At 46.5% G+C, this 25,391-nt stretch overlaps 1 protein-coding gene across 3 annotated transcripts; it reads right to left on the bottom strand.

Annotated features, from left to right (window-relative positions):
* Positions 1-251: 251 nt before the first annotated feature.
* On the bottom strand, positions 252-25,391 carry LOC308469586 (uncharacterized protein). Of its 3 annotated transcripts, none has more exons than XM_080992263.1 (11): positions 25,199-25,391; positions 18,774-18,853; positions 16,188-16,262; positions 12,678-12,884; positions 12,007-12,029; positions 11,384-11,496; positions 10,115-10,165; positions 8,256-8,335; positions 6,632-6,758; positions 5,392-5,511; positions 252-5,008 (listed from the first exon to the last, which is right to left on the bottom strand). In XM_080992263.1, the coding sequence occupies exons 2-11, from the start codon at positions 18,792-18,794 to the stop codon at positions 3,981-3,983; spliced, it is 1,845 nt and encodes a 614-aa protein (XP_080848389.1). In that variant the 5' UTR covers positions 18,795-18,853; positions 25,199-25,391; the 3' UTR covers positions 252-3,980. The 3 variants fall into 3 exon arrangements, with proteins under 3 accessions (XP_080848389.1, XP_080848388.1, XP_080848390.1); XM_080992262.1 differs by having other exon boundaries at positions 18,774-18,844; positions 25,193-25,231; XM_080992264.1 differs by having other exon boundaries at positions 4,871-5,511; positions 18,774-18,844; positions 25,193-25,231.

Here is a 25,391-nt window from a genome sequence, read left to right as displayed (position 1 = left end):
TTTCTAAGCTTCTCTTGGAGCTTTTCCTGCTGAAGAGTGGGCAGCAATCGCTCTGAATGAATGAAGCAAGCTCCCTCTGTGATAGGCTTGTTTTCTACTTACAGGGTCTTGTTTGAATGGAAATAAACATTCAAAAAGAAGCACTCCCTCCTTATCTGCACGCCTAAGGGGATGCAGTCCATTCTATTACCTCAGGGACCCATCACTTCCTCCCATCTCCATGGCATGTAGCTGGGAGGAATGTTTAAAAAAAAAAAAGTGAAAGAGGTCTGCCCCAATCACAAATGAAGAAGGGGGGACAGAGAGACCAATTTTTAGAGGAAAGGGGAAATGTGTATTTTGGGGAGAGGGAAAGCTAACCTACCCCAAGGCATAGAATCAGAGCTGGAAGGAACCCCAGATATCTTCCTATATCCAGTTCTGGGCACCACAGTTTAAGAAGGATGTTGACAAGCTGGAATGTGTGCAAAGGAGGACAACCAAGATGATCAAGGGTCTGGAAACCAACCCTTATGAGGACCAGTTGAAGGAGCTAGGGACGTTTAGCATGGAGAAGAGAAAACTGAGAGGAGATATGATAGCCATCTTCAAATATCTCAAGGGCTGTCACACTGAAGAAGGAGCAAGTTTGTTTTCTCCTGCACTGGAGGGTAGGACTCAAACCAATGGCTTCATTGCAGTGGTGTAGTGGTTAAGTGCAGTGGACTCGTAATCTGGTGAACTGGGTTTGCTTCCCCGCTCCTCCATATGCAGCTGCTGGGTGACCTTGGGCTAGTCACACTTCTCTGAAGTCTCTCAGCCTCACTCACCTCACAGAGTGTTTGTTGTGGGGGAGGAAAGGAAAGGAGATTGTTAGCCGCTTTGAGACTCCTTAAGGGGAGTGAAAAGCGGGATATCAAGTCCAAACTCCTCCTCCTCCTCTTCTTCTTCTTCTTCTTCTTCTTTGTGTTACAAGAAAGGAGATTCCTACTAAACATCAGAAGAAAACTTTCTGACAGTAAGAGCTGTTCGACAGTAGAACGGACTCCCACGAGAGGTGGTGAACTCTCCTTCCTTGGAGGTTTTTCAGCAGAGGTTGGATGGCCATCTGTCACGGATGCTTTAGCTGAGATTCCTGCATTGCAGGGGGTTGGACTAGATGACCCTTGGGTCTGCTAATGATCGATCCCTGATAGTCATCCAGCCATCTCCCAAAAACCCCTAATGAAGGAGAGTCCACTACTGGTTGAAGGATTCTGGTCTGCAGTCAAACATCAACTTGTCTTATCTCCACACCACCCATTTAAAGTACTCTTATACCATTTAAAATAGTCATGGCCTCCCTCCACATACACACACCTGGCAAAGTATCCTGGCATCTCTGTGTTAGGTGCTGAGAGTTGTTAGGCTAACGAATTGTGATTTCCTGGGTTCTTTGGACAAGTGGTTCTGTCATCATCACCACTCATTAGCACTGAAGGCGCAGGCATCCCTGTGATAAATCTCCCCACTGATTGGGGCATGGCACTGGGGAAGAGATAACCTGTTTCCCCCCATCCTGTTTAATTAAATCATCTCTTGAAGCTGTCAGACATACATAGGAAGCATAGGCATGACACAAGTTCCTGTCCCCTCGTCCCATGTACCCGCCATATCAGCTTTGGAAAATTTTGTCCTAATAATTACGCAGGGTAATTTCAGACCATGGATCCAAAATTTATGGAGAGCCTCTTCCCTTAGACAGTCATATAATATCATCATCATCATCATCATCATCAATTCCCTCCTGAACAACCACCACAAGGCAATTTACATAGGTAAGCTAAAGGACCCCTTTACCAGTCAAAGGCGACTATAGTGGTACCTCGGGTTACAGACGCTTCAGGTTACAGATGCTTCAGGTTACAGACTCCGCTAACCCAGAAATAGTACCTCAGGTTAAGAACTTTGCTTCAGGATGAGAACAGAAATCGTGCTCCGGCGGTGCAGTGGCAGCGGGAGGCCCCATTAGCTAAAGTGGTACCTCAGGTTAAGAACAGTTTCAGGTTAAGAACGGACCTCCGGAACGAATTAAGTTCTTAACCCGAGGTACCGCTGTATAGGGTTGTGGTGCTCATTTTGCTTCAGGCCGAGGGAGCCGGCGTTTGTCCAGAGACAGCTTTCTGGGTCATATGACCAGCATGACTAAACCACTTCTGGTGCAACGGGACACCGTGACGGAAACCAGAGTGCACAGAAACACCGTTTACCTTCCTGCCACAGCGGTACCTATTTATCTACTTGAACTGGCGTACTTTCGAACTGCTAGGTTGGCAGGAGCTGGGACAGAGCAATGGGAGCTCATGCCATTGTGGGGATTCAAACCGCCGACCTCCTCATCAGCAAGCCCAAGAGGCTCAGTGGTTTAGATCACAGTGCCACCCGCATCCTGCCACATAAGATAGTTAACAAAGGATGCTGTGGTAACCTCTCGTCATCTGCCATTCTAGGGTAGCCATAGGGGCTAAGCTCCAGTATCCTACAGGCCTAGCTGCACCACTAACTGGAATGTGGTTGGGGGTGGTGCAGGCGGGGGGGGGAGAGCATTTAAATTTGGAGCAGATCCACACCACACATTTAAAGCACATTGCTTCCTCCAGAGAATCATGGGAACTGTAGTTTGTTAAGGATGCTTGTAGCTCTGTGAGGGGGGAAATCCCAGAATGCTTGATGGGGAAGTCTTCTGCTTTAAATGTGTGTTGTAAGTAAACAAACAAACAAACAAACCCCTGTGTGTTGGATATGCTTTAAAGCTATGGTGTGAATCTGCCTTTTGTCACAGGGAATCGAAAGCAGAACCACTTACTGTTTCTTTCAAGATAAAGAAGAAACTAGGAGATTGCATCACAACTCTCCCATGGCACATCTGCTCTGGACCCATGTAATCTCTCTTTCACAATACATTTCCTTAAGCACAATTAAGCTTTGGCCACTCTCTGAACATTTCTACGGTTTGACTTCCTTGTCGGTCCTGTGGCGTCAAGTGAAGCAGTAGCCTCGTCAGAAACTTTCCCAGCAGTCTGAGCATCCAAGTTGTTTCTGTGTCGTCTCTCGTGGCTCATACAAGCTGAGTTCAGTTTAAAGCTTTTGCCACATTCCGAGCACTTAAAAGGTTTCTCTCCCGTGTGGATTCTCTGATGTGAAATGAGATGTGCTTTCTGGCTAAAGCCATGGCCACAGACAGAGCATTTGTATGGTTTGTCCTTCGTGTGAATCCTCTTGTGTACAATAAGATGAGACATCTGGCTGAAACCTTTCGGGCAGTCTGGACATTTATATGGCCTTTCTCCTGTGTGGATTCTTTCGTGTTTAATAAGGCTAGAGCTCAGACCAAAGCTTTTCCCACAATGCAAACATTTATGTAATTTCTCTCCTGTGTGGGTTTTCTGGTGCCTCCTGAGGTCAGGCCCCCGACGAAAGCTCTTCTCACAACTTGAACATTTGTAAGGTTTGATTCCTGTGTGGATTCCCCGGTGTGAAGCAAGGTGGGAGCTCCGATGGAAAGCTTTCCCACAGTCCAAGCATTCATATGGTTTCTCTCTGCGGTGAGTTCTCCTATGTATATTAAGGTGGGAACGCTGGCTGAAGATTTTTCCACAGTCCAAACACTGATACGGCTTCATTCCCGTGTGGGTTCTCTTATGCTTAAGAAGCAGTATACTCTGACTAAAAACTTTCCCACATTTAGGGCATGCTTTTTGCCTCCTGTCCCTGCAGATCTCCTTCTGGGCAGTGGTTTGACCAATGTCCCCACCGTCATCCTGAGAAGGAATTGGTTTCTCCTGGCTGGTCTTTTGTGCAGCTTTCTGCTGCCTTTCTGATCTGTGCTGATGACAAGTTGCATCTTTCCTATCATGACCCTGGAAAAAATTTTCTTTGCACATTCTGAAAGAGGTGTCTTCTTTAGAATTTCTGGCACCAGATTCTCCCTCAGAACATCTCCCTTAGAATGTCCAGTTTCCTTAGAATTTCTGGGAAACTTGGTTTTTCTTCAGAACACCTCTCCTAGAATTCCCAATTTCCTTAGCATTTCTCAGCACTAGATTTTTCTTTGGAATGTCTCCGGTAGAATCCCCAATTTCCTTAGGATTTCCAGGAAATAGATTCTCTCTGAGAACATCTCCCCTAGAACACTCAATTTCCTTAGAATTTTCTGGCACCAGATTCTCCCTCAGAACATCCCCCCCAGAATTCCCAATTTCCTTAGAATTTCTCAACACTAGATTCTTCCTTTGAATATCTCTCCTAGAATAGTCAATTTCCTCAGAATTTCCAGGAACTTGATTTTTCCTCAGAACTTCTCCTCCAGAATGTCTAGTTTCCTTAGAATTTCTGGGGACTCGATTTTTCCTCAGAACGTCTCTCCTAGAATGTCCAGTTTCCTTAGAATTTCTGGGAACTTGGTTTTTCCTCAGAACATCTCTCCTAGAATTCCCAATTTCCTTAGCATTTCTCAGCACTAGATTTTTCTTTGGAATATCTCCCGAAGAATGCCCAATTTCCTTAGGATTTCCAGGAAATAGATTCTCTCTGAGAACATCTCCCCTAGAACACTCAATTTCCTTAGAATTTTCTGGCACCAGATTCTCCCTCAGAACATCCCCCCCAGAATTCCCAATTTCCTTAGAATTTCTCAACACTAGATTCTTCCTTTGAATATTTCTCCTAGAATGGACAATTTCCTTAGAATTTCTGGGAACTCGATTTTTCCTCAGAACTTCTCCTCTAGAACGTCCAGTTTCCTTAGAACTTCCAGGGACTTGATTTTTCCTCAGAACATCTCTCTCAGACTGCCCAATTTCCTTAGAATTTCCAGGGACTTGATTTTTCCTCCTAAGAATGTATTCCTTAGACTTTTCAACCACCTTAGGATTTCCTGGCACTACGTTCTTCCTTGCCTTTCTTACATTGCCTTTCTTAGGATTGTCATCTCCTTTAGCATTTTCCGCTGCTGGAGTCTCCTCCTCCTTTTTCTCCTGCCCATCTTGCACTGCAATAAAGAGAGGAAAGACAGGTCAGTGAATACCTGAAGGACTGCAGCAATTCCACATATGAACCTGCCTGGACCCTGAGACAGTCAGCTGAGTGCCACTCAGAGAGGGGTCTGGAGAGTGAGGACAACAGAACAGGTCTTCTCTATAGTAGCCCCTAGTCTATGGAATGCTCTCTCCTGGCATCAACTCTGCCATAGTTTCTCTCAGCGGCTAGCCAATGGAAAGCCCACAACCAGGACCTGAGTGCAAAAGCACTCTCTTTAGTTGCAATTCCTAGCATTCAGAATTATACAGTCACAAACGCTGGAGGCATATCCTAGCCACCATTGCCAGTAGCCATTGCCAGTGCTGGTCTGTCTTGTACTTCCCTTTCTCTCACCTGTTCTGGTGACTTCATGTTTGTTCCCTTTCTCAGAGCGCAGAGGGTGAAGACCCAGGGAGATCAACTCGTCCCCTTCCTCCACCCAGGAGTTTCGATCCGAATTGGTGAGGGAAAGAACTGGGCGCAAAAGTGAAATCAGAAAGAAGAAAAAATGTGTTGTTAATTCAACTTGAAGGTTTTTTGCTGAACCACCCTAATAAAATTTAACAGTGTGCCTTTAGTTGTTATTCCTGCATCATTTCGCTTTATGACACTTTCACACGGCAATTTGGATGGATTCCTCTATTCATGTCAGGATTTTATAGAGGGTCAATAACTGAAATGATTTAGAAATTTCTGGTTTGTTATTTATATGCACTGGCACCGAGAAGCTATAAGATTTTTTTTGAACCAAAACAGTGCTGAGACTCCCAATGTGATTTTTTTTTTAATTTAACGTAAATGAATTGGAGTAAATTTAGAAGACAAATGGTTGTGTTCAACACCACACAAGTTGCTCACACAATGGGACTTCTCTTTTCCCCACAAGTCCTCAAAATCTGCTCCAGAGAGTCCTCCAACCCTCTGGAGAAGATTTTGAGGGTACACTAGGCTTGCTGCAGGTGAGAGGAGGGGGAAGTTTGGTTGTGCAAGCAGAATTTCATTGCGCAAGTGGAATAACAGTGTTGGATACAAAGAAATGTATATGTTTAACATATTCCTGTATTGTCTTGCTTGTTATGTTATATTGGCAATTGGCTACAAATAAAGAAAATCTGACTGATAGACAGTCAACATAGCCAAATCTAACCGAGCAGATTAATTTGACAATGCTAGGGGCCTGATCACATTTTTCTATGCTATAATGTTATTAAGCCAAATCAGAGTAAAGGCCTGATTTGTGTCCTAGCTTTGATTTGGCTTCATAATGCCACTGTGTAGCCAGAATGAATTTCTTCTTATGCTACCTGTGTGATTTCTGATTGGCTGTGATTGCCTTCCCATGAAGCCCTTGTTTTAAAAAAGAAAAACAGCATCAAAGGTGCAGGTAGACAAAGAAGCAGCTGTGTGAATAGAGAGTGAGGGGGATAAAAACATTTGGAAAGGGTAAGCATGGTCTCAAGGTATGGTCTGAAGGCACTTGTAAATAAACAAACCCATGCAAACTTTCTTGAATCCCATAACACCAGGAGGGGATCAACTGGGTTCAATGATGCACACACTCCACACTCAAAATAGAAGATAAAGGAATTCTTACCCAAAGAGGTCACATTTTCATAGTTCTCCTGCATGACATCCCTGTATAAGGCTCTCTGAGGGGGGTCCAGGAGAGCCCATTCACCTTCAGTGAAATGTACAGCTATCTCCTCGAATGACACAGGTTCCTGAAACACAAAAGACAGTCAACAAGGATGAAGGAACACAGGGCCACTTCTGCCTTGCTTGTTGACACATGGCGCTCTTCCTTCCAATGACATGTGAAGCATCAAGGAAGACGGCACCTCTGAAGAGATGCAGAGGCCTTTCGGCTTGTGGTCAAGCAGAACACTATGTATCACAATCATGTCATGGTTGTACCAGCTGCCATTTCATTACTGGTCCAAGTTCAAGGTGATACTATTGATTCGTTGTTGTTGTTTAGTCGTTTAGTCTTCTCTTCTCATGAGGTGGCCAAAGTATTGGAGCCTCAGCTGCAGGATCTGTCCTTCCAGTAAGCACTCAGGGCTGATTTCCTTCAGAATGGATAGGTTTGATTTTCTAGCAGTCCATGGGACTCTCAAGTCTCTCCTCCAGCACCATAATTTAAAAGCATCAATTTTATAAACTATTGGTTTATAAAACCTTAATGGCTCAGAACTAGGTAACTTAAGGGATCACCTTGTCCCTGGGAGTCATTTTGGACTCTCAGCTGTACATGGAGGCGCAGGTCAATTCTGTGTCTAGGGCAGCTGTGTACCTGCTCTGTCTGGTATGCAAGCTGAGACGCTACCTGTCCGTGAACTGTCTCACAAGAGTGGTGCATGCTCTGGTTATCTCCTGCTTGGACTACTGCAACGCACTCTATGTGGGGCTACCTTTGAAGGTGACCCAGAAACTACAACTAATCCAGAATGCGGCAGCTAGATGGGTGACTGGGAGTGGCTGCCGAGACCACATAACACTGGTCTTGAAAAAGGCATACATCATTGGCTCCCAGTACATTTTCGAGCACAATTCAAAGTGTTGATGCTGACCTTTAAAGCCCTAAACGTTCTTGGCCCAGTATACCTGAAGGAGCATCTCCACCCCCCATCATTCTGCCCAGACACTGAGGTCCAGCTCCGAGGGCCTTCTGGCAGTTCCCTCATTGCGAGAAGTGAGGTTACAGAGAACCAGGCAGAGGGCCTTCTCGGTAGTGGCACCTGCCTTGTGGAACGCCCTCCCATCAGATGTCAAGGAAATAAACAACTATCTGATTTTTAGAAGACATCTGAAGGCAGCCCTGTTTAGGGAAGTTTTTAATGTTTGATGTTTTATTGCTTTTTAATAATTATTATTGATAATGTTATGTTGGGAGCCGCCCAGAGTTGCTGGGAAAACCCAGCCAGATGGGTGGGGTATGTATGTATGTATGTATGTATGTATGTATGTATGTATAAATAAATAAAATTGTTGTTGTTGTTAGTCTCTCCCCTGCTGCCATTCATGGAGGTTAAGACAATCAATGGCTACTAGCCATGATTGCGATCGTCTGCTTCCATGGTCAAAGGTAGTAGATTTCTGAACACCAGCTGCTGGAAATTGCAGGGGAGCTATTGTGCTCAAGTCCTGCTTGGCGGCTTCCCATACTCAGCTGGTTGAGAACAGGACACGAGACCAGACATATTTGCAAATCCCTTTACCTGAACCAGCTCTATTTTTCCTCCACATCTTCTGTGAAGATGTAGAAATCTGGAGTAGAATGATGACCTTCCTTGGCACCCTGGGGAAAGAGAGGGTGATTTTTCAGATGTCTGTTGCATATCATTGTCTATTCATTCATTTCTCTACTCAGCAATACACCCATTTCAATGGTCTCTCAAGGCAGCTTGCACAGACAGAGGAAAATGAAGCCCATTAAAACAGCAACATGAAACAGTACAATTAAAACATCACGGGGCAGAGAGGTTAGGAACCTTTACTGAGCAATCTTCCAAGAGCCAGAGGCAAAAGTGGGTGGAGCAACAAATGCAAATTTTTACCTTTGTACACCAATGTGGTTTCCACACACACAACTCTCTCTTTCTTCCATCTGAGCAAAGAAGAAACATTGAAGGGCACGTTCCAGCCAGGCAAGAACTCCCAAGGAGGGTGCGAAGCCAGGCCGGTCAGGGGTATGGCTAGGAAAGAGTTCCAAGGGCTGGACAGCAAAGCCTGGACAGTCATGTTTGGTCTCTGGGGCCTGAGGTTCCCCACCTGCTGCCATTGGGCAGGAAGAACCCAACCAGCAGGAAATCCAGTTCATGAAATAGCAGAAACAAGTATCAAAAGAAATCCTATGGAATGGAGCTCCCCAAGGAGGTATAGTCCCCTGTGACCATTTCCCCAGCCTTTTCCCTGAGATACTAACTTTCTATGTGCAGGGAGATTTTTTGACATTACGGAGCATTCCAGCTTGTGATTTCCCACCACCAATACCTTTGTTTGCAACTTGCACAGTCTCCGGAAAGATGTTCCACATGCTCTTCTTAGCAAATTTTAAGAATATAATCAATCCCCTCAATGAACAATAGTCAATCAAAAGCCAATGCAAAGCCATTGGCTTAACCCCTTATTCATTGACCCTTGGCAGATGCAATTTGATGTCATTTTAAAATCAAATTTCATTATGCATAATTGTTCTTAAGTGGCTGATTTTATTTTTGATTGCTCAATTTAAAGCGATCAGAATCCTGCTTGATTAAAAATAAAATGTACATTCAATAGCAATTGCTTGCACTCATCCATTCCTACCCTTATTTCTCCATCTCCCACTGTACTTTTGTCCACCGCTGATTTTCTATTGTAGGCTCCTTGAGGGCAGAGACCAGCCCACATTTATTCATCTTATTTATTTCATACAATTTATACACTGCTTGTTTGTAAAAAAAAGAAACCCAACAACTTCAAAGCAATTTACAAAAACATAAAATTGAGGAAAAATCCACAGCCATACTTTAAAACACGCAAAAGTTAAAAGTGGAGATGGAAAAATGCCACCTGTCTTGGCATTTCTAGCTGCTAACGCTACCTCAGCCTCCAGTTGACAGAGCTGAATCCGGTTTGATTGTAGAAGTCTGGAAGGTGCTATATACACTGATAGCAGACTGTTGGCATACATAACTATACAGTGGTACGTCGGGTTAAGTACTTAATTTGTTCCGGAGGTCTGTTCTTAATCTGAAACTGTTCTTAACCTGAAGCACCACTTTAGTTAATGGGGCCTCCTGCTGCCGCCACGCTGCCGGAGCACGATTTCTGTTCTCATCCTGAAGCAAAGTTCTTAACCTGAAGCACTATTTCTGGGTTAGCAGAGTCTGTAACCTGAAGCGTATGTAACCCGAGGTACCACTGTATATATAGATTGGCTCTGAGACTACTAAATTTATAATCTGAGGTTTAACATCCACCCAGGAATTTAAAAAGCTGCCTCGTACCATCTCAAGACTAGATGATCCTTCAAGCCTAGTACTGTCAAAATCTACAAGCCTTAGGCCATTTGGAAATATTCATGCTGCCTTACCAGATAAGAAAGATGGGTCTGCATCGTTCCCCAGCTCCAGCTGCAAAATCTCTGAGGAAAGAAAGAATGGGAAAGATAATAACCCTCCCCCATGTTTGGTCCTTACCCATGGAACTTGCAACAAAATTTTGCAGGGTGGATTGCTCTTGTTTTTCGAGTTTCAGCTAGGCCTTTTTCAGGATACTCCATTCCATCCCCTCCCCCAACAGCCAGTCAGCGTTCAGTGGCCACTGAACATGCTCTATTTTCATTGGGCTGTTTGGGAAGATTTCGTCTTCCCCTTAGGGCTCTTTTTCTAATGGCATCTTGACACTTCTGCAAACCTTGGGGTCCCACAGATTGGCACTTAGAGAATTGCTTCTTATTGCCAAAACCTTAAAGGGGGAGAGCAGGGAGACATATATGTACATAAGAGTCTGCCAAATTTTTGTATGTGCAATACTGGAGTGCATCTACTCAATGGGATCTCCTTCTCTCAAATCTATGCCGCTTAATCCACTGTTGTACATTAATGTCATTGTTCTTTAAAGACGGTGCAATACGAATACTATTCTCAAGATGTTATATTCCTCTCATGCTGACCTTCTGTAATCCTGAATCCTGTGACAGCCTTTCAGCAAGGCCCATTTAAAAATCTGTAAACATTCAGTTCCCTGTTTACGCAGCCATAAGCCTACAAAATGCACGATGCAGTACAAGCGTAAGCAAAATGCACCTGTGCAAAAATATTTGAGGGCTACAACTGCAAACGTCAAACGTATGATCTCATGAGCAAAATCAGCAAAAATCCAAAAGTAGAGGCAGAATTACTTTGAGCCGAAAATGTGAATTTCAAGACAGAATTCCACCTGAAGATTTCATACTCTCCATGTGACCCTATTTTCCAGGGACACCCCTGATTTAGAGAAGCCATGCTGGTTTCTGAATGTCCCACTTTTCCATAGGATGTCCCTATTTTCATTGGGAAAATGTTGGAGTGTATGGAGTTATCCAAACCCCAAGCTGTCTAAAGGCAATCCTGTATAGGAAGTTTTTTAAATGTTTAATGTTTTATTATATTTTTATATATGCTGGAAGCTGCCTAAGGTGCTGGGGCAACACAATAATATGTGTGAGGTATAAATAGTGAGATTATCATTATGGAATGGGACGTCCCTATTTTCATCAGAGAAATGTTGGAGGGTATGAGATTTCATAATCATTTTATTGAATTAATACCCTGTGTGGATATCAACTCTTTTAATTCAGACTCCAGCAGGCTGACCTCACCTTTAAATGCCAGTAGCACCTCTTGCAATACCATCCTCTTCTCTGAAAAATGCCTTATCCTCTGTTCCAGTTCTAGAAAACCGCTTTCAAACTCAGGAAATGCCCCATTCTTCCTGATGAAGAGACAGTAAGTCAATAATTGTTCCCACTTAGTATTGTTGCAAAGGTTCTCCTGATTTATTGTCATCTTGTAATTAGCAACTTCCTGGAGCTGAACACCCCTAAACCCCTTTAACCCTACTTTTCCTATACCACTTTCCCATACAATTTTGTCTCCCTGTGGCTGTTTTGATGTCATTTATTTCCTGCTTCGTTCTTCTTGAGTGATCCCAACCAGAGACCCCAACCAATCAGAGCCCCTATATGAAATGTGATAAAGCATTTGGGGCATACTAATTGTTTTGACAGGCAGCAGTGCTTCCTGGACTGGCTGTAGAAATATTTTGCAGTGAACCACCCCGCTCCTCAATATCCCCAGAGGATGGGACCTTTTGATAATGATAAAGGAATTTAGGGAAACGGACCTCACCCCCTGTTCTAGTTCCACTTCTATCTACAACATTGTCCAAGGCAGTTCCAAAGTAGTTTAACACATTGAAAGATAAATATTAGGCAAAACATACCTGCTTTCAGCCGTTCTGATGCTCTGCAGGAAAAAAGAGAAAGCGGGGAGAGAAGACATGAATCAGGCATCTGTATCATTCTGGTTAACCCCTTCCTGTAACTTTCCCCATAAAAATGAACATAGCTGGTTTTTTTTATTCTCTTATTTTGGTTTGCATCTATCTTCTAAAAACTTCAATAAAACAAAATATTTATTTTTTAAAAATAAATAGATACGTGGCTTCCAGTTTTAATTAAGTACACAGCAACAAGTAGTTCATCCTCTATTATTTTTTCTATAGAGGGAGAGAGAAAAGGGGGGGGGGGTGTCACCACTGAGCCAATTAATCCAATATGGCTGCAACCCTATGCTCACTTACTTGGGTGTAAGCCCCATTGAATTCAATGGTGCTTGCATCTGAGAAGACACATAAAGAATTGCACTGTTTAAAACTTTTGACTTTTCCTTGGCACAGTGTGGCATAGTGGTTAGGGTGCCTGGGAGACAAAAGCTCAATCCCCAATTGGCCATGAAGCTTGTTGGGTGACCTAAAGTCAGTTGCCATCTCTCAGCCTAAACCACATCGGAGGGTTGTTGTGAGGCTAAAACGAGGGGAGAACCACGTGTGCCACCTTGACTTCGAGGAAAGGCAGGATACAAATGGAATGAAATAAGACAGGGATTCCCCACCTTCACAAGTGGATTCTGGTTGCTTTCTCTGCTTTCATGAAATGTTGCTTGCTCAGAACCTTCCCAAACTCTCTCATCTCTCCTCCTAACAATGTCATTGTCCAGCTTTTGCAGCCTCCTCAACACGAGTTTTTCTTGGTCTTCGACAAACCTTCGCAGCTCTTCCCACTCCCGGATTATGTTCTTCCTCTCAGCTTCTGTCTCCCTCTGCAATTCATAGGGGGAAAATCATTGTGGCGTCACACTCTCCCTATTGGGGTTGACCAATTTGGGGCTATCAGTGTACTCACTAACACCACCTAAAGCACCTAAATATCCTCTCAAAAAACCCACAATACTGCTCAGTTTGTGCTTCACTGGCTTGGCCTCCACTACATTGAACACACTCCCTTAAATGTGAGCCTGCTCCAATGGTTGCCAAGACTTGGACACTCTCTTCCTGGTTTTGAATAAAGAAGTCCCTGTGAGCAAGCACAACCTTAGCTGCTATAGGTTCCTCTCTTTTTCCCAATAATTTGTGGGATGGGGAGAAGAAATGCCATGCCATTTTGTGTTCCTGCCTTTTCCCCCCTGTTCTTTTAGATGTGTTGGCCATTTTGTGTCATGCAGCAGCCATTTTGTGAAAGGCACCTCCAGCACTTTCTCAAAACCCCAAATGTGCCCACTGGCCCAGAAAAGTTGGCAACTCCTGTTCCACAGATTAGTCAAGCAAGCAAACCACCGAAAGCTTAGCCCAGCCTTATTGAGGGGAGGGGGTGATATTTTAACTTTATGAATTGTTTTCCCAGGATCAAAAGAAAGGGAACCCCCTCCCCTTTTGTTCTTCAATGAGGACTTCTGCAAAACCGAGGAGAGTGCTAAAATTCATTGAACCTCTTGAAGTTCCTGTGTCTGTAGGCGGTTTGACTAGATGATCCTTGGGATTCCTTCCAACTCTAGATTTCTGTGATTCTAAATTACATGAGGCTGGCAATGGCCAATTGGGGTTTCAAAAATCCAAAATGGCGACCATGAGCCTGACAGAGGTCCAAAAAGTCGTCGTCGTCGTCCCCCCCCCCCGAAATCTGCTGCCACAAAGGGTGGAAATTGCCCCCTCCTATGTGATGTTTCTTTGACCATACTCACGCCATACTTTGAAAGCACTGTGATACTTTAAACCGTCATGGCTTCCCACAAAGAATTATAGGAGCCAAAGTCTTTTAAAGGTGCTGAGAGTTCTTCTCACTGGGCTACAATTCTCAGAGTGGTTTAACAATCAATCCCCTTTCACAGGAAACTCTAAGAATTGTAGCACTGTGAAGGGAAAAGTTGCTGTGCACATCACAGAGGGGTTGGGGATGTCTTCAGCTGATGCCCCTTGCCTGATTTCAGGCTTCCCTGCCCTAAAATCCAGTTCACTGAAGCTGCCATCTGCACATGCTCAATGGCTTCCTGAACTGTGCACACCTCAGCTTAACCGCAGCTGGACGGAAGCTGGTTTGAGGGAAAGCTCACCATACAAGAGTATTTCTCACAATAGCTACCAGATACCTACAGATGGTGGCCAATGTCACATGTACTTGGCTTCAAACACCCGCAGCGGGAGTGTGCCAGAGTGAGCGGCACAGTCAGTTGGCTCAGTTTTGCTGCGTGTGGCCAATCTCTAAGCATAGCTGTCAACTTTCAGATTTGAAAATAAGGGGTCAGCAGCCTCGAAAATAAGGGATCAGCAGCCTCACCTGTCCCGGGGACAGTCTACGGGATATCTAACAATCCGGGATAGCAGCAGGAAATGGCGCTGGAATAAGGGAATTTCCCGCCAAAAAAGGGAAGGTTGACAGCTATGTCTCTGAGTGGTGAGAGGTTTAAGGGGTACCACCGCATACCTCGGATCCGTTTCCTTGGAACGAAGGCCATTGGTGGTGTCTTCGGCTACGTACACCCCACACTTTTAAAGCACATTCTCCACGCCCTTCCCCAAACAACCAACCCTAGAAACTGTAGCTTGTTAAGGGTGCTGGGAAAGGCAGATCCGTGTGGGGCAAACTACAGTTCCCAGGATTCTTCGGGAGCAGCCGTTTGCTTTAAATGTATGGTGTGTATGCAGCCTTTGTGTTATAGGGCTCATGACATTAGCACCACAAAAGATGTCACCCCCCCCCCACTGCATTAGGTTTCCTGGCTCATCGCCTATTGTTCTCCTACCCTCTAGCCAGGTGTGGTGCGGGAGGGAAGGCCTGTGCACTCCTCCTGAAAAGCATCCGAGGCTAGCCGTTTCTATGGCAACACACCTGTACCAGGCCAACTCTTTAATCCCCTTTAACAAAAAATGCTGTTCAAGGCTTCCCTAAGGCCATTAACTTAACAAAGAGACTGGTTTAACACAAAGAGACTGGTTTGACCACTTCAGTGATTGTGAAGAGGGGCTCCGCATACCAGTGTTAAGCCTTCCAGGCCTCTCCATCCTCCATTAGGGCTCAAGGGCACATTCCAGCCACACAAAATTAGTAGAGGAAGGGGCAAAACAGAGCCCTAAAATGATGTAGACACAGGCCTGAGACACCTGGGAGACAGCATTATTCCCCACCCACAGCACTGAGGTTTCCCCATACCTGTACTCTATTCTGAACTTAAAAATGGAAAGCGAAATGCCAGTGGACAACAAAAGAGGTTTAAAGATGCTCTCAAGGCAAATAGAAAATGTAAGCTAAACACCAACAACTGGGAAACACTGGCCTGTGAGCGCTCCAGCTGGAGAACAGCCTTTACGAAAGGTGTTATGGGCTCTGAAGTGGCTCAAACTCAGGACAAAAGGGAGAAACGTGCTAAGAGGAAGACATGTTTGGCAAACCCTCACCATGATCAACTCCTGCCCGGAAACCTATGTCCCCACTGTGGAAGGACGTGTGGATCCAGAACTGGCCTCCACAGTCACTTACAGACACACCATTAAAACCATGCTCATGGAAGACAATCTTACTCGACTACGAGTGATTGCCAAAGAAAAAGAAGACTTCAGGATCCCATCTCACTGATATAAAACCCCAGGCTTGGAGAGGACACAAAAATCTCATCCATAAAACACATACAAACACAATCCCTTAATTTGAGAGTGGGGAAACCCTAACACCTTCTGCAAGTGCCAAACTACAACTCCCACCAAGTCTAACAAGCCTGGTCAACAGCCAGGTATCATGGGAGCTGTACTCTGGCAAGCTGTTACAACTGTTTTGCTTGCTCAACGTCATCCTGGCACCCTCTGTTTTTCCGCCACATGCTCCAAATGCCCTGGAATGACGCCATGCCAGGACAGTGTCAATTCTGAGGGGCGCTGAACTAGGCCACAGTAGTGGCAGAAAAATATATGGCTGTTAAGAAGTCCCCATGAAAGTAATAATCTGCCTCCCCTTTGCCCAATTTTCAGCACTTTTCAGATCACTAAAGTGCCCTCTGCATCCAAACTGGATTCAGGCAAAGGGATTAGCAAATTTCTGGGCATCATTTAAAAAATTTCCATCCTCATCTGCTTACCAGCAAATCCTCACTTTTTCTTCGACGTTGTGCTTTGATTTCTTCTCTCTTGTCATTCACGCTGTCCTGCAGCACCTAAAGGTACAGGGGTGGAGGGAGGGAGGCTATGATCATTTTAATTAAGGAACATTCCCACATATATCCCAATAGAAGTATAGGGTTGCTTTTTAATTAAGTTTTGTTTATTTATTTACCAATTTGCAAGCTACACTTTCATAAGAAATGTAATAACAAGGCAGAAGACAAAATATAAAAACAAAATCAACAAATATATCCACAAAAGTCATCATCATTAAAGCATCAACATAACTGATTGGATTACAAAGAAAATTTATCTTGCAAAGGGCAGCCTAAATAGGAAAGTCTTCAAGAGATATCTGAAAGAAGGGAGTAATGGTTTTCATATGAAATAACACAGATAATCCAAACTAGGGCACACATAAAGGTCTTGAACCTTCACAGTTTCCTTAAAACCTTTCTTTTAAATTCCAAGGACCACAAACAATATATTGTGGAGCTTGTCCATGTAAACAGAAACAAGCGCTCAAACTAGCTCATTGAGCAGCTCTCAAATTCTACTAGGAAGCTGAAAATGCCTTTGGATATTTGCAATGGATTCTAGAAGAATCGCCTTAGCAAATGAGAGAATATTTAGCCTCTTTGTCTTTAAAGGGTCAGTATGCCACTGACCACCAGGTGCTGTGCTGTGGGGGGAAAGGGCTATTTCTCTGTGTCCCACTAGTGGGTTTCCCGAGATCATCTATTTTTCTTCTTCTCTGGCGATCACTCGTAGCCGAATAAGATTGTCTTTCATGAACACGGTCTTAACAGTGAGACTGTAAGTGACTGTGGAGGCCAGTTCTGGATCCGCACATTTTTCCACAGTGGGGACATAGGTTTCCAGATGGAAGTTGATCATGGTGAGGATTTGCCAAACATGCCTTCCTCTTAGAAGAAGAAGAAGAGTTTGGATTTGATATCCCGCTTTATCACTACCCGATGGAGTCTCAAAGCGGCTAACATTCTCCTTTCCCTTCCTCCCCCACAACAAACACTCTGTGAGGTGAGTGGGGCTGAGAGACTTCAGAGAAGTGTGACTAGCCCAAGGTCACCCAGCAGCTGCATGTAGAGGAGTGGAGACGCGAACCCGGTTCCCCAGATTACGAATCTACTGCTCTTAACCATTACACCACACTGGCTCTCTTAGCACGCTTCTTGCTTTCATCCTGAGTTCGAGCTTCTTCAAAGCCCATGACATCTTTGGTAAAGGCTGTTCTCCAATTGGAGCTCTCGCAGGCCAGTGTTTCCCATAACAAAAACTACCACAGAGATATCTAAATTTTCAAAAGTAGGGGGTCCATGAAAAACAGGAGGCCCACGGTCCTTAGCTAATTGGGAACCACTCTTCTATAGCCTCTTAAATGTGGGAGGGGGGTAATTGGTTTGCTTTTGTTTTATTAGGATTTTGTGTTCTCATTTTTTATTTTTATGTGGACTTTTATGTGATCTTTGGATAAAGAGCAGCATACAAATTTAATTAATAATAATACTAATATTAATAGGTAACTCCTCCTGCAACTCACTTCCTTGCTCAGCCTGGCTTCCTCTCAGCAGCAAGACTGATCCTTTCTGTCTGAAAAGGCAGAGCGAAAGGAGATGTATCCTTTCCTTGAGAGGCAGAAAAACCATGCGCCAGCTGTGCTTTCCTCAGTCCTTTCTTCTTTGAACGGACAAAAACAAGTGTTTTAACCTTCGCCTCTGAGACATGCAAGGGTTGCATCAGCAGGAGCAGCTGGCTGAGGCTTCCCGCCTCCCTGGTCATTTGTTGACAGGCAGAATAAAACTGGAATTCTCAGGCCGCAACCACACATTTAAAGTGCATGATTCCCCCCAAAGAATCCTAGGAACTTTAGCTTGTTAAGAGGGTGCTAGGAATTGTAGCTCTGTTAGGGGTAAACTGCACTTCCCAGGATTCTTTTTTTTTATTTATTTGTTACATTTATATCCCATCTTTTATACATTTATTATATCCCTTACATTTGTACAGTGGCACCTCGGGTTAAGTACTTAATTCATTCTGGAAGTCCGTTCTTAACCTGAAACTGTTCTTAACCTGAAGTACCACTTTAGCTAATGGGGCCTCCTGCTGCCGTCGCGCTGCCAGAGCACGATTTCTGTTCTCATCCTGAAGCAAAGTTCTTAACCCGAGGTAATATTTCTGAGTTAGCGGAGTCTGTAACCTGAAGCGTATGTAACCCGAGGTACCACTTTATAGCCATGCTGGCTAGGAATGATGGGAGTTGTAGTCCAACAGCATTGTGGGACCCAAGACTGAGAAACGCCAGGTTAGAATGTTGGACCAGGATCTGAGAGACCAGAATTCAAATCCCCGCACAGCTCACTGGGTGATCTTGAGCCAGTCACTGCCTCTCAGCCAAAACATACCTCACAGGGTCATCGTGGGGATTAAATAGCGGGTGACAGGGGAAGAACTGTGTATGCAGCTGCTTGGGGGAAAAGTGAGATATAATAAATAGGTAGATAAATAAATAAATTTGTTGCCTGCTCATTTTAATGCTCTCTTACCCAAGTTGCATCACCTTCCATCTTGCTGCAAAAGTCAACAGGATCTCTGGGGAGAAATATGGACCAGATGCCTCCGCCGCCTGTCCGGAAGAAAGAAGAACAGAGAAGGAATTGAAAAACAAAGCTTGATAAAGCAATTATCGGTGTGGTCTGCCTGCACTCCAAGCTTTCAGGCAGGGGAAAATTCCTACCCTACAGGCAGATCCCTGGGACATTTTGCATGAAAATTGTGTAGTTTGCTACTGAAGTAAAGCCTGTACCCCTTTATATTGTTATTGATTAAACGTATTACAGTAGTTTTGTGGGGGGGGGGTGTTTTAACGAAGTAACTCAAAGCAACTTAAAACAATAAATAACACGTATCTTAAAAAACAGCAGAACGACATCTAAAACCTAAATGATTCCATACTAGGGCTTGGGAGTGCCAGCTTGGCCCCGCAACTGTGGGTGCCCGGGGCTGTGGGTGCCATGCAGCGTGCATGGCCCTGCCACTGAAATTTGTGGGTGCCCAGCCCCTTCATGGGGAATTTTGTGGGTGCTTGGGCACACAGGGCCCCAGGGAGTTGGCACCTACAGTAGGACTACCCAACGTGGTGCCTTCCATGTGTTGTCGAACAACTCTCACCAGCCCTAGCTGTTATGTAGTGTAGTTTCACCCTGGGCCAACAGGGGGATACTGTATATAGTTTTCACTCAGGTCTGTAGATAGTTTTCACTCAGGTCCGCGCCAGTTATTTTTGGCGGGAACTCTGGGCTGTTGTGGTTACAATGTTGATAGCCAGCTGCCTATAAATACAGGCCGGCTGAGCTGTTCGCAGTCAGTTCTATTCCAGCTTGCCATAATAAAGAGCTACTTGAAGAAATCGCTGTGCCGGCTGCTATGTCAACCCACGACTTAACACTGGCGACGAAGGTGGGATCGATGGACATCAGAGCACAGCCAGATGCGGCCAGCCTCTGAACTGAGCTGAATCACTGAGCTGAATCACAGAGCGAAATCACTGAGCGAAATCACTGGGCAGAACCAATTCAGAGCTGACTGTTCTGGCTAGAGCACTGTGTTCCATCCATCGCCCTTCACGCCGGCATCGGAATCATGGCTTCACTTGTGCCTCTACCGCCGTTTGCGCAACACTGGCGACGAGGATGGGATTACAGCCAGCTCGACAAGGAGGCATTGGCACTTGTGGCTGGAGTGAAGAGGTTCCATGAATACCTCTATGGCAGGACTTTTGACCTCATCACTGACCACAAGCCACTCCTGGGCCTCCTCGCCGGTGATCGTCCAACTCCACCGGTCCTCTCACCACGCATGCTGCGATGGACTGTTTTCCTGGCTGCCTACCACTACCGGCTCATCCATCGCCCGGGGAAATCGATGGGCCATGCCGACGCCCTCAGCCGTTGCCCTCTTCCAGCATTTGTGGAAGACCCGGCTCCAGCTTCATCGCTCCTTCTGATTGAGGATCTTCCGGCAGCGCCTGTATCGGCTGCCACTGTGGCCTCCGCATCTGCCCAGGATCGCACCATCAAAAGACTGGTACCCAGAGTGTCCAAAAGGCAACTCGACTCTCACCGCGTACACCTGAGAGACTACCAGGGAAACGACATTCCCGTGGTAGGCGTTGGCCGGTTCCGGATCGCCTTCAAGGATTTTTCGGGCCTGCTCCGGTTGGTGGTGGTCGAAGGTCAGCGGCCAAGCCTCCTAGGGCTAGACTGGTTTGATGCCCTCGGCCTGGAAGTCACCGGCATCAACTGCATCTCTAACGCAGAGACTGAGGGTCTGGTCAAAGACTTTGCCGAGGTTTTTGACGGCACCTTGGGCCAATATACAGGTACGCCCATCTCCTTTAGCCTTGATCCACAAGTCGCCCCCATCAAGCTAAAGCCACGCCGGGTTCCCTTTGCTCTCAAGGCTAAGGTGGACGAACAACTGGACAAACTGATCGCCCAAGGAGTTTTGGAGCCGGTTGACCACGCAAAGTGGGAAACCCCCATCGTCACGCCTGTCAAGCCAGATGGGTCGGTGAGAATCTGCGCTGACTACAAGTGCACGATCAACAAGGCACTTCAGCAGCACGCTTATCCGGTTCCTGTTGTCCAACACCTGCTGCATTCCCTGGGTGAGGGTAAGGTCTTCGCTAAGCTGGACCTTGCCCAAGCCTATCAACAACTGCCAGTCGATGATGCCACTGCTGAAGCCCAGACGATCGTCACCCACCGGGGGGCATTCCGTTGCCGCCGGTTGCAGTTCGGGGTGAGTGTGGCTCCTGGCATCTTCCAAAGCCTTATGGAGCGTCTCCTGCAAGGGCTTCCGGGCGTGGTACCATATTTTGATGACGTCTTGGTGTCTGCAGACTCACACCAGCAGCTGTTCGAGCGCCTCCGTGCCGTGCTGACCAGGTTCCAGGAGGCCGGGCTCAAGGTAAAGAGGGAGAAGTGCCAGATCGCCGTTCCACAGGTAGAGTTCCTGGGCTATCTTATCGATGCCTCCGGTCTTCATCCAACCACATCCAAGATCCACGCTATCCAGCAGGCCCCCACTCCAAAGAACAAAACGGAGTTGCAGGCATTCCTGGGGCTGCTGAACTTTTATAACATGTTCCTGCCCCACAAAGCCACAGTGGCTGAGCCTCTTCACCGACTCCTTAGCACTAAGACGCCTTGGGCCTGGGGTCATCGGGAGACGGCGGCCTTCAACGCGGTCAAGGCTCTCCTTTCTTCAGACAGTGTGCTGGTACAGTACAGTGAATCCAGGCCGCTGGTCCTTGCCTGCGACGCCTCACCTTTTGGCATCGGTGCTGTCCTTAGTCACCGTTTTCCAGATGGAAGAGAAGCACCGCTCGCCTACTTTTCCAGGACACTATCTCCGACGGAACGGAATTACAGCCAGCTCGACAAGGAGGCATTGGCACTTGTGGCTGGAGTGAAGAGGTTCCATGAATACCTCTATGGCAGGACTTTTGACCTCATCACTGACCACAAGCCACTCCTGGGCCTCCTCGCCGGTGATCGTCCAACTCCACCGGTCCTCTCACCACGCATGCTGCGATGGACTGTTTTCCTGGCTGCCTACCACTACCGGCTCATCCATCGCCCGGGGAAATCGATGGGCCATGCCGACGCCCTCAGCCGTTGCCCTCTTCCAGCATTTGTGGAAGACCCGGCTCCAGCTTCATCGCTCCTTCTGATTGAGGATCTTCCGGCAGCGCCTGTATCGGCTGCCACTGTGGCCTCCGCATCTGCCCAGGATCGCACCATCAGCCGGGTGCTCAACTGGGTGTGGAGGGGGTGGCCACAAGGGCCCTTTGCATCGGAGTTCCAGCCCTTCGCAACCAGACAACATGAACTCTCAGCTCATCGCGGCTGTCTGCTGTGGGGAGACCGCGTCGTGATTCCCCAGGGACTCCGTCAGCGCGTCCTGGAGGCTCTGCACGTTGGCCACCCGGGAATTGTCAAAATGAAGGCGTTGGCTCGGTGTTACGTCTGGTGGCCTAATATGGACGATGCCATCACTGCCTGGGTGTCCGCCTGTCAAGCGTGCCAGGAGTCGAGGCCTGCACCACCGGCAGCTAAGGGACACACCTGGGAGACGCCAAAGACACCCTGGTCGAGGGTGCACATCGATCTGGCTGGCCCCTTTCACGGCCGGACCTTTATGGTAGTGGTGGACGCCTATTCCAAATGGCTGGAGGTCGCCCTGATGCCCTCCACCACTACCGAAGCTGTCATCCGGGTGCTGCGGGGCCTGTTTGCAACGCATGGGTGTCCTGATGTCCTTGTCTCTGACAACGGACCGCAGTTCACGTCAGGCACGTTTGAGCGGTATCTTTTGGGACTGGGCATCCGCCATGCCCTAACGGCACCCTTTCATCCATCCAGCAACGGGCAAGCGGAAAGAATGGTGCGCTCGACAAAAGAGGCACTGGCGCGCCTGGACCGGGGAGACTGGCATGAGCGGGTCGCCGAATACTTGTTCGTGCAACACATCACCCCTCATGTGGCCACAGGGAGGAGTCCTGCTGAACTGCTTATGGGCCGCCGCCTCAGGTCACCACTCGACCGGCTACACCCAGACTTTGCCGTGGCTGAACCCCCAGGCTGTGCCAACGCACCACGGTCATTTGTCCCAGGAAACCAGGTCTTTGCCCGGAACTATGTGGGGGACATCCCTTGGGTGCCGGCCACAGTAGTGGGAGTCACTGGACCTCGCTCGTACCAGGTGGCACTCGAAGACGGACGCTTGTGGCGACGGCACATAGACCAGCTTAGGCGCAGGGTTGGGGACTTGGACACTACCGAGGTGCCCCCAACTGCGCTTGCGGCTCCAGAAGAGACACGTACAGATGGCGAGGCCCCACCTACACCTCCCTCGCAAACTGCCAGCGTGGAGCCGAACCAAGCCGTTTCAGAACAGACTCAGACCACTCCACTTGCGGAGGCTCCACTCACAGCAGCGGATCCAGGGGAGTTGGTTCCAACGCCACCTAGGGTCGCACCACAGCCTCAGCGAGAACTGTGTGGCCCTCCGGACTTGGCTACCAGCCCCCGGCGGTCTGGCAGAGTTTCCAAGCGCCCAACTCATTTAAAGGACTATGTTGTTGGACAGGTATCACTGTTGGTCTAAGTATGGGAAATGTAACCGATATGCTTTTGTGCCTAATTGAACCATTACGCGTAGTGCTGTATATAAGGAAACCATTACGATTGTAACTAACGCCTTATCTCGGTGGGGAGGGGTGTTATGTAGTGTAGTTTCACCCTGGGCCAACAGGGGGATACTGTATATAGTTTTCACTCAGGTCTGTAGATAGTTTTCACTCAGGTCCGCGCCAGTTATTTTTGGCGGGAACTCTGGGCTGTTGTGGTTACAATGTTGATAGCCAGCTGCCTATAAATACAGGCCGGCTGAGCTGTTCGCAGTCAGTTCTATTCCAGCTTGCCATAATAAAGAGCTACTTGAAGAAATCGCTGTGCCGGCTGCTATGTCAACCCACGACCTAACACTAGCCATAAGCCTTACATGCAAAAAGAAAGAAAGAAAAAGAACCCTAATTTCAATTCTTATCAATTCTGTTTCCCCACTGGCTCTGCTGAAAGACTTAACAAGTTTTGGCTCCTCCCCACCAATTCCTCCATTCCAGCTGGCCATTGCAACAACTCCATAACTAAGACCTAGTGCCTGAGTTGTGTTTTTCCTCTTCCCTCCCAGTCCTGTTTTTCCTTTTGTGTCATGTCTGTTGGATTTGTAAGCTGACTTAATTTGTAAGCTGATTTAATTTCTATTTGCAAGCTGCTGGAGAACCTTTTTTTATTTTTATTTTTTAAATTTTTGCTTACAAGTAGGATAATTTGTTCAGACGCTTCAAATAAATAAATGAAATTTAAACCCAGTAAATACATAAATAAGAGAAAGTGCTAGCTAACAATTTGATAATTAATTGCGTGATGCCTTGCAGTATGTACATATCAACATATGTACATACAAAGATAAGTTGTATCCAATGCCCAGTCTTGAGATTAATTTTACGGAGACCCTGGGCCTGGGAAGGCAGCTCCATCTGCAATCCTATGAACACTTACCTGTGAGTAAGCCCAAATGAACATAGTGAGACTGACCTCTGAGTAAGCATGCATAGGTTTCTGCTGTGAATCCTAAAGGCTGAGTGACATGAAGCAACTTTTACAATGGATAGTACAGTAATAGTTTAATATTTGAACAGCATCCTCAACAGGGGTGGGTGGGGGGAGTATTATTAGGCGGTTTCTCTCCATGAAAGACAGAAAGCTTGTGCCATTTAGGTTTAAAATCAAAATTCAGTTATTGTGAAACATGTTCGCAGAACTTCCTTTTTCCTTGAAGGAGAACAGCAGGATTACTAAATGTTTTTATTACTTTTGGGGTGTTTCGTAGAACCGCAGAGTCTTTTCATTTTGGATTAAGCCTCTTAAAATTAGACTGCCTCTCTTGTTCCAGCAGGCTTTCAGGGAAACTGACTTATTTTAAGGAAAGGGCTGGTGCTGTGATGTTTTTATTTCAATGATCGGTATGTTTTAATAGATCAGATAGAGAGATAGAAAGATATTCTGTTAGTGATTAATTGCTTTCAAATGCTTGTTTCCCTCCCCCCCCCCTAATCTTTTTCGCTCTTTCTATTTTAGCTGTAAGCCACTTTACATCTGCCAGGGGAAAAGATATTATTATTGTTGCTGTTGTTGATGATGATGATAAGCTGCAAGAATGATCGGGCACATACCAGAAAGTACGTCCTATTGAACTCGGTAGGATTTACTTCTGGGTAAAAATGCAAAGGACTGCATTGCAAGCTGAACTGAACAATAGGCTGCGGTGAGCACCACGGCCTGCCCGTTCAGCATAACAAATCAGATCTTCAGATCTTTGCTTTCCCCCCCTTCACACTTACCCTTCCCAGACTTTTTCAACGCCTTTCTGCCGCAGCGGGTCCTTCCTCCGTGGGCTCCCTGTTGCTGATGGGGAGAAGATGCCGCCGCCGCCGCGCCTCGCTCCTCAATTGCCCGGGTGCCGGGAAGGGGGGCTGCCGGGCGGGTGGGCGCGGATGCCGGATGCCGCTTCAAAACAAAGTTCTGGGAAAAGCC

Source organism: Podarcis pityusensis, assembly GCF_964106645.2.
Source record: "Podarcis pityusensis genome assembly, chromosome: 2".
In the NCBI taxonomy this organism is placed as follows: domain Eukaryota; kingdom Metazoa; phylum Chordata; class Lepidosauria; order Squamata; family Lacertidae; genus Podarcis; species Podarcis pityusensis.
Note: the sequence above shows the minus strand (reverse complement) of the source record. Positions and strands in the feature narration are given on the sequence as shown.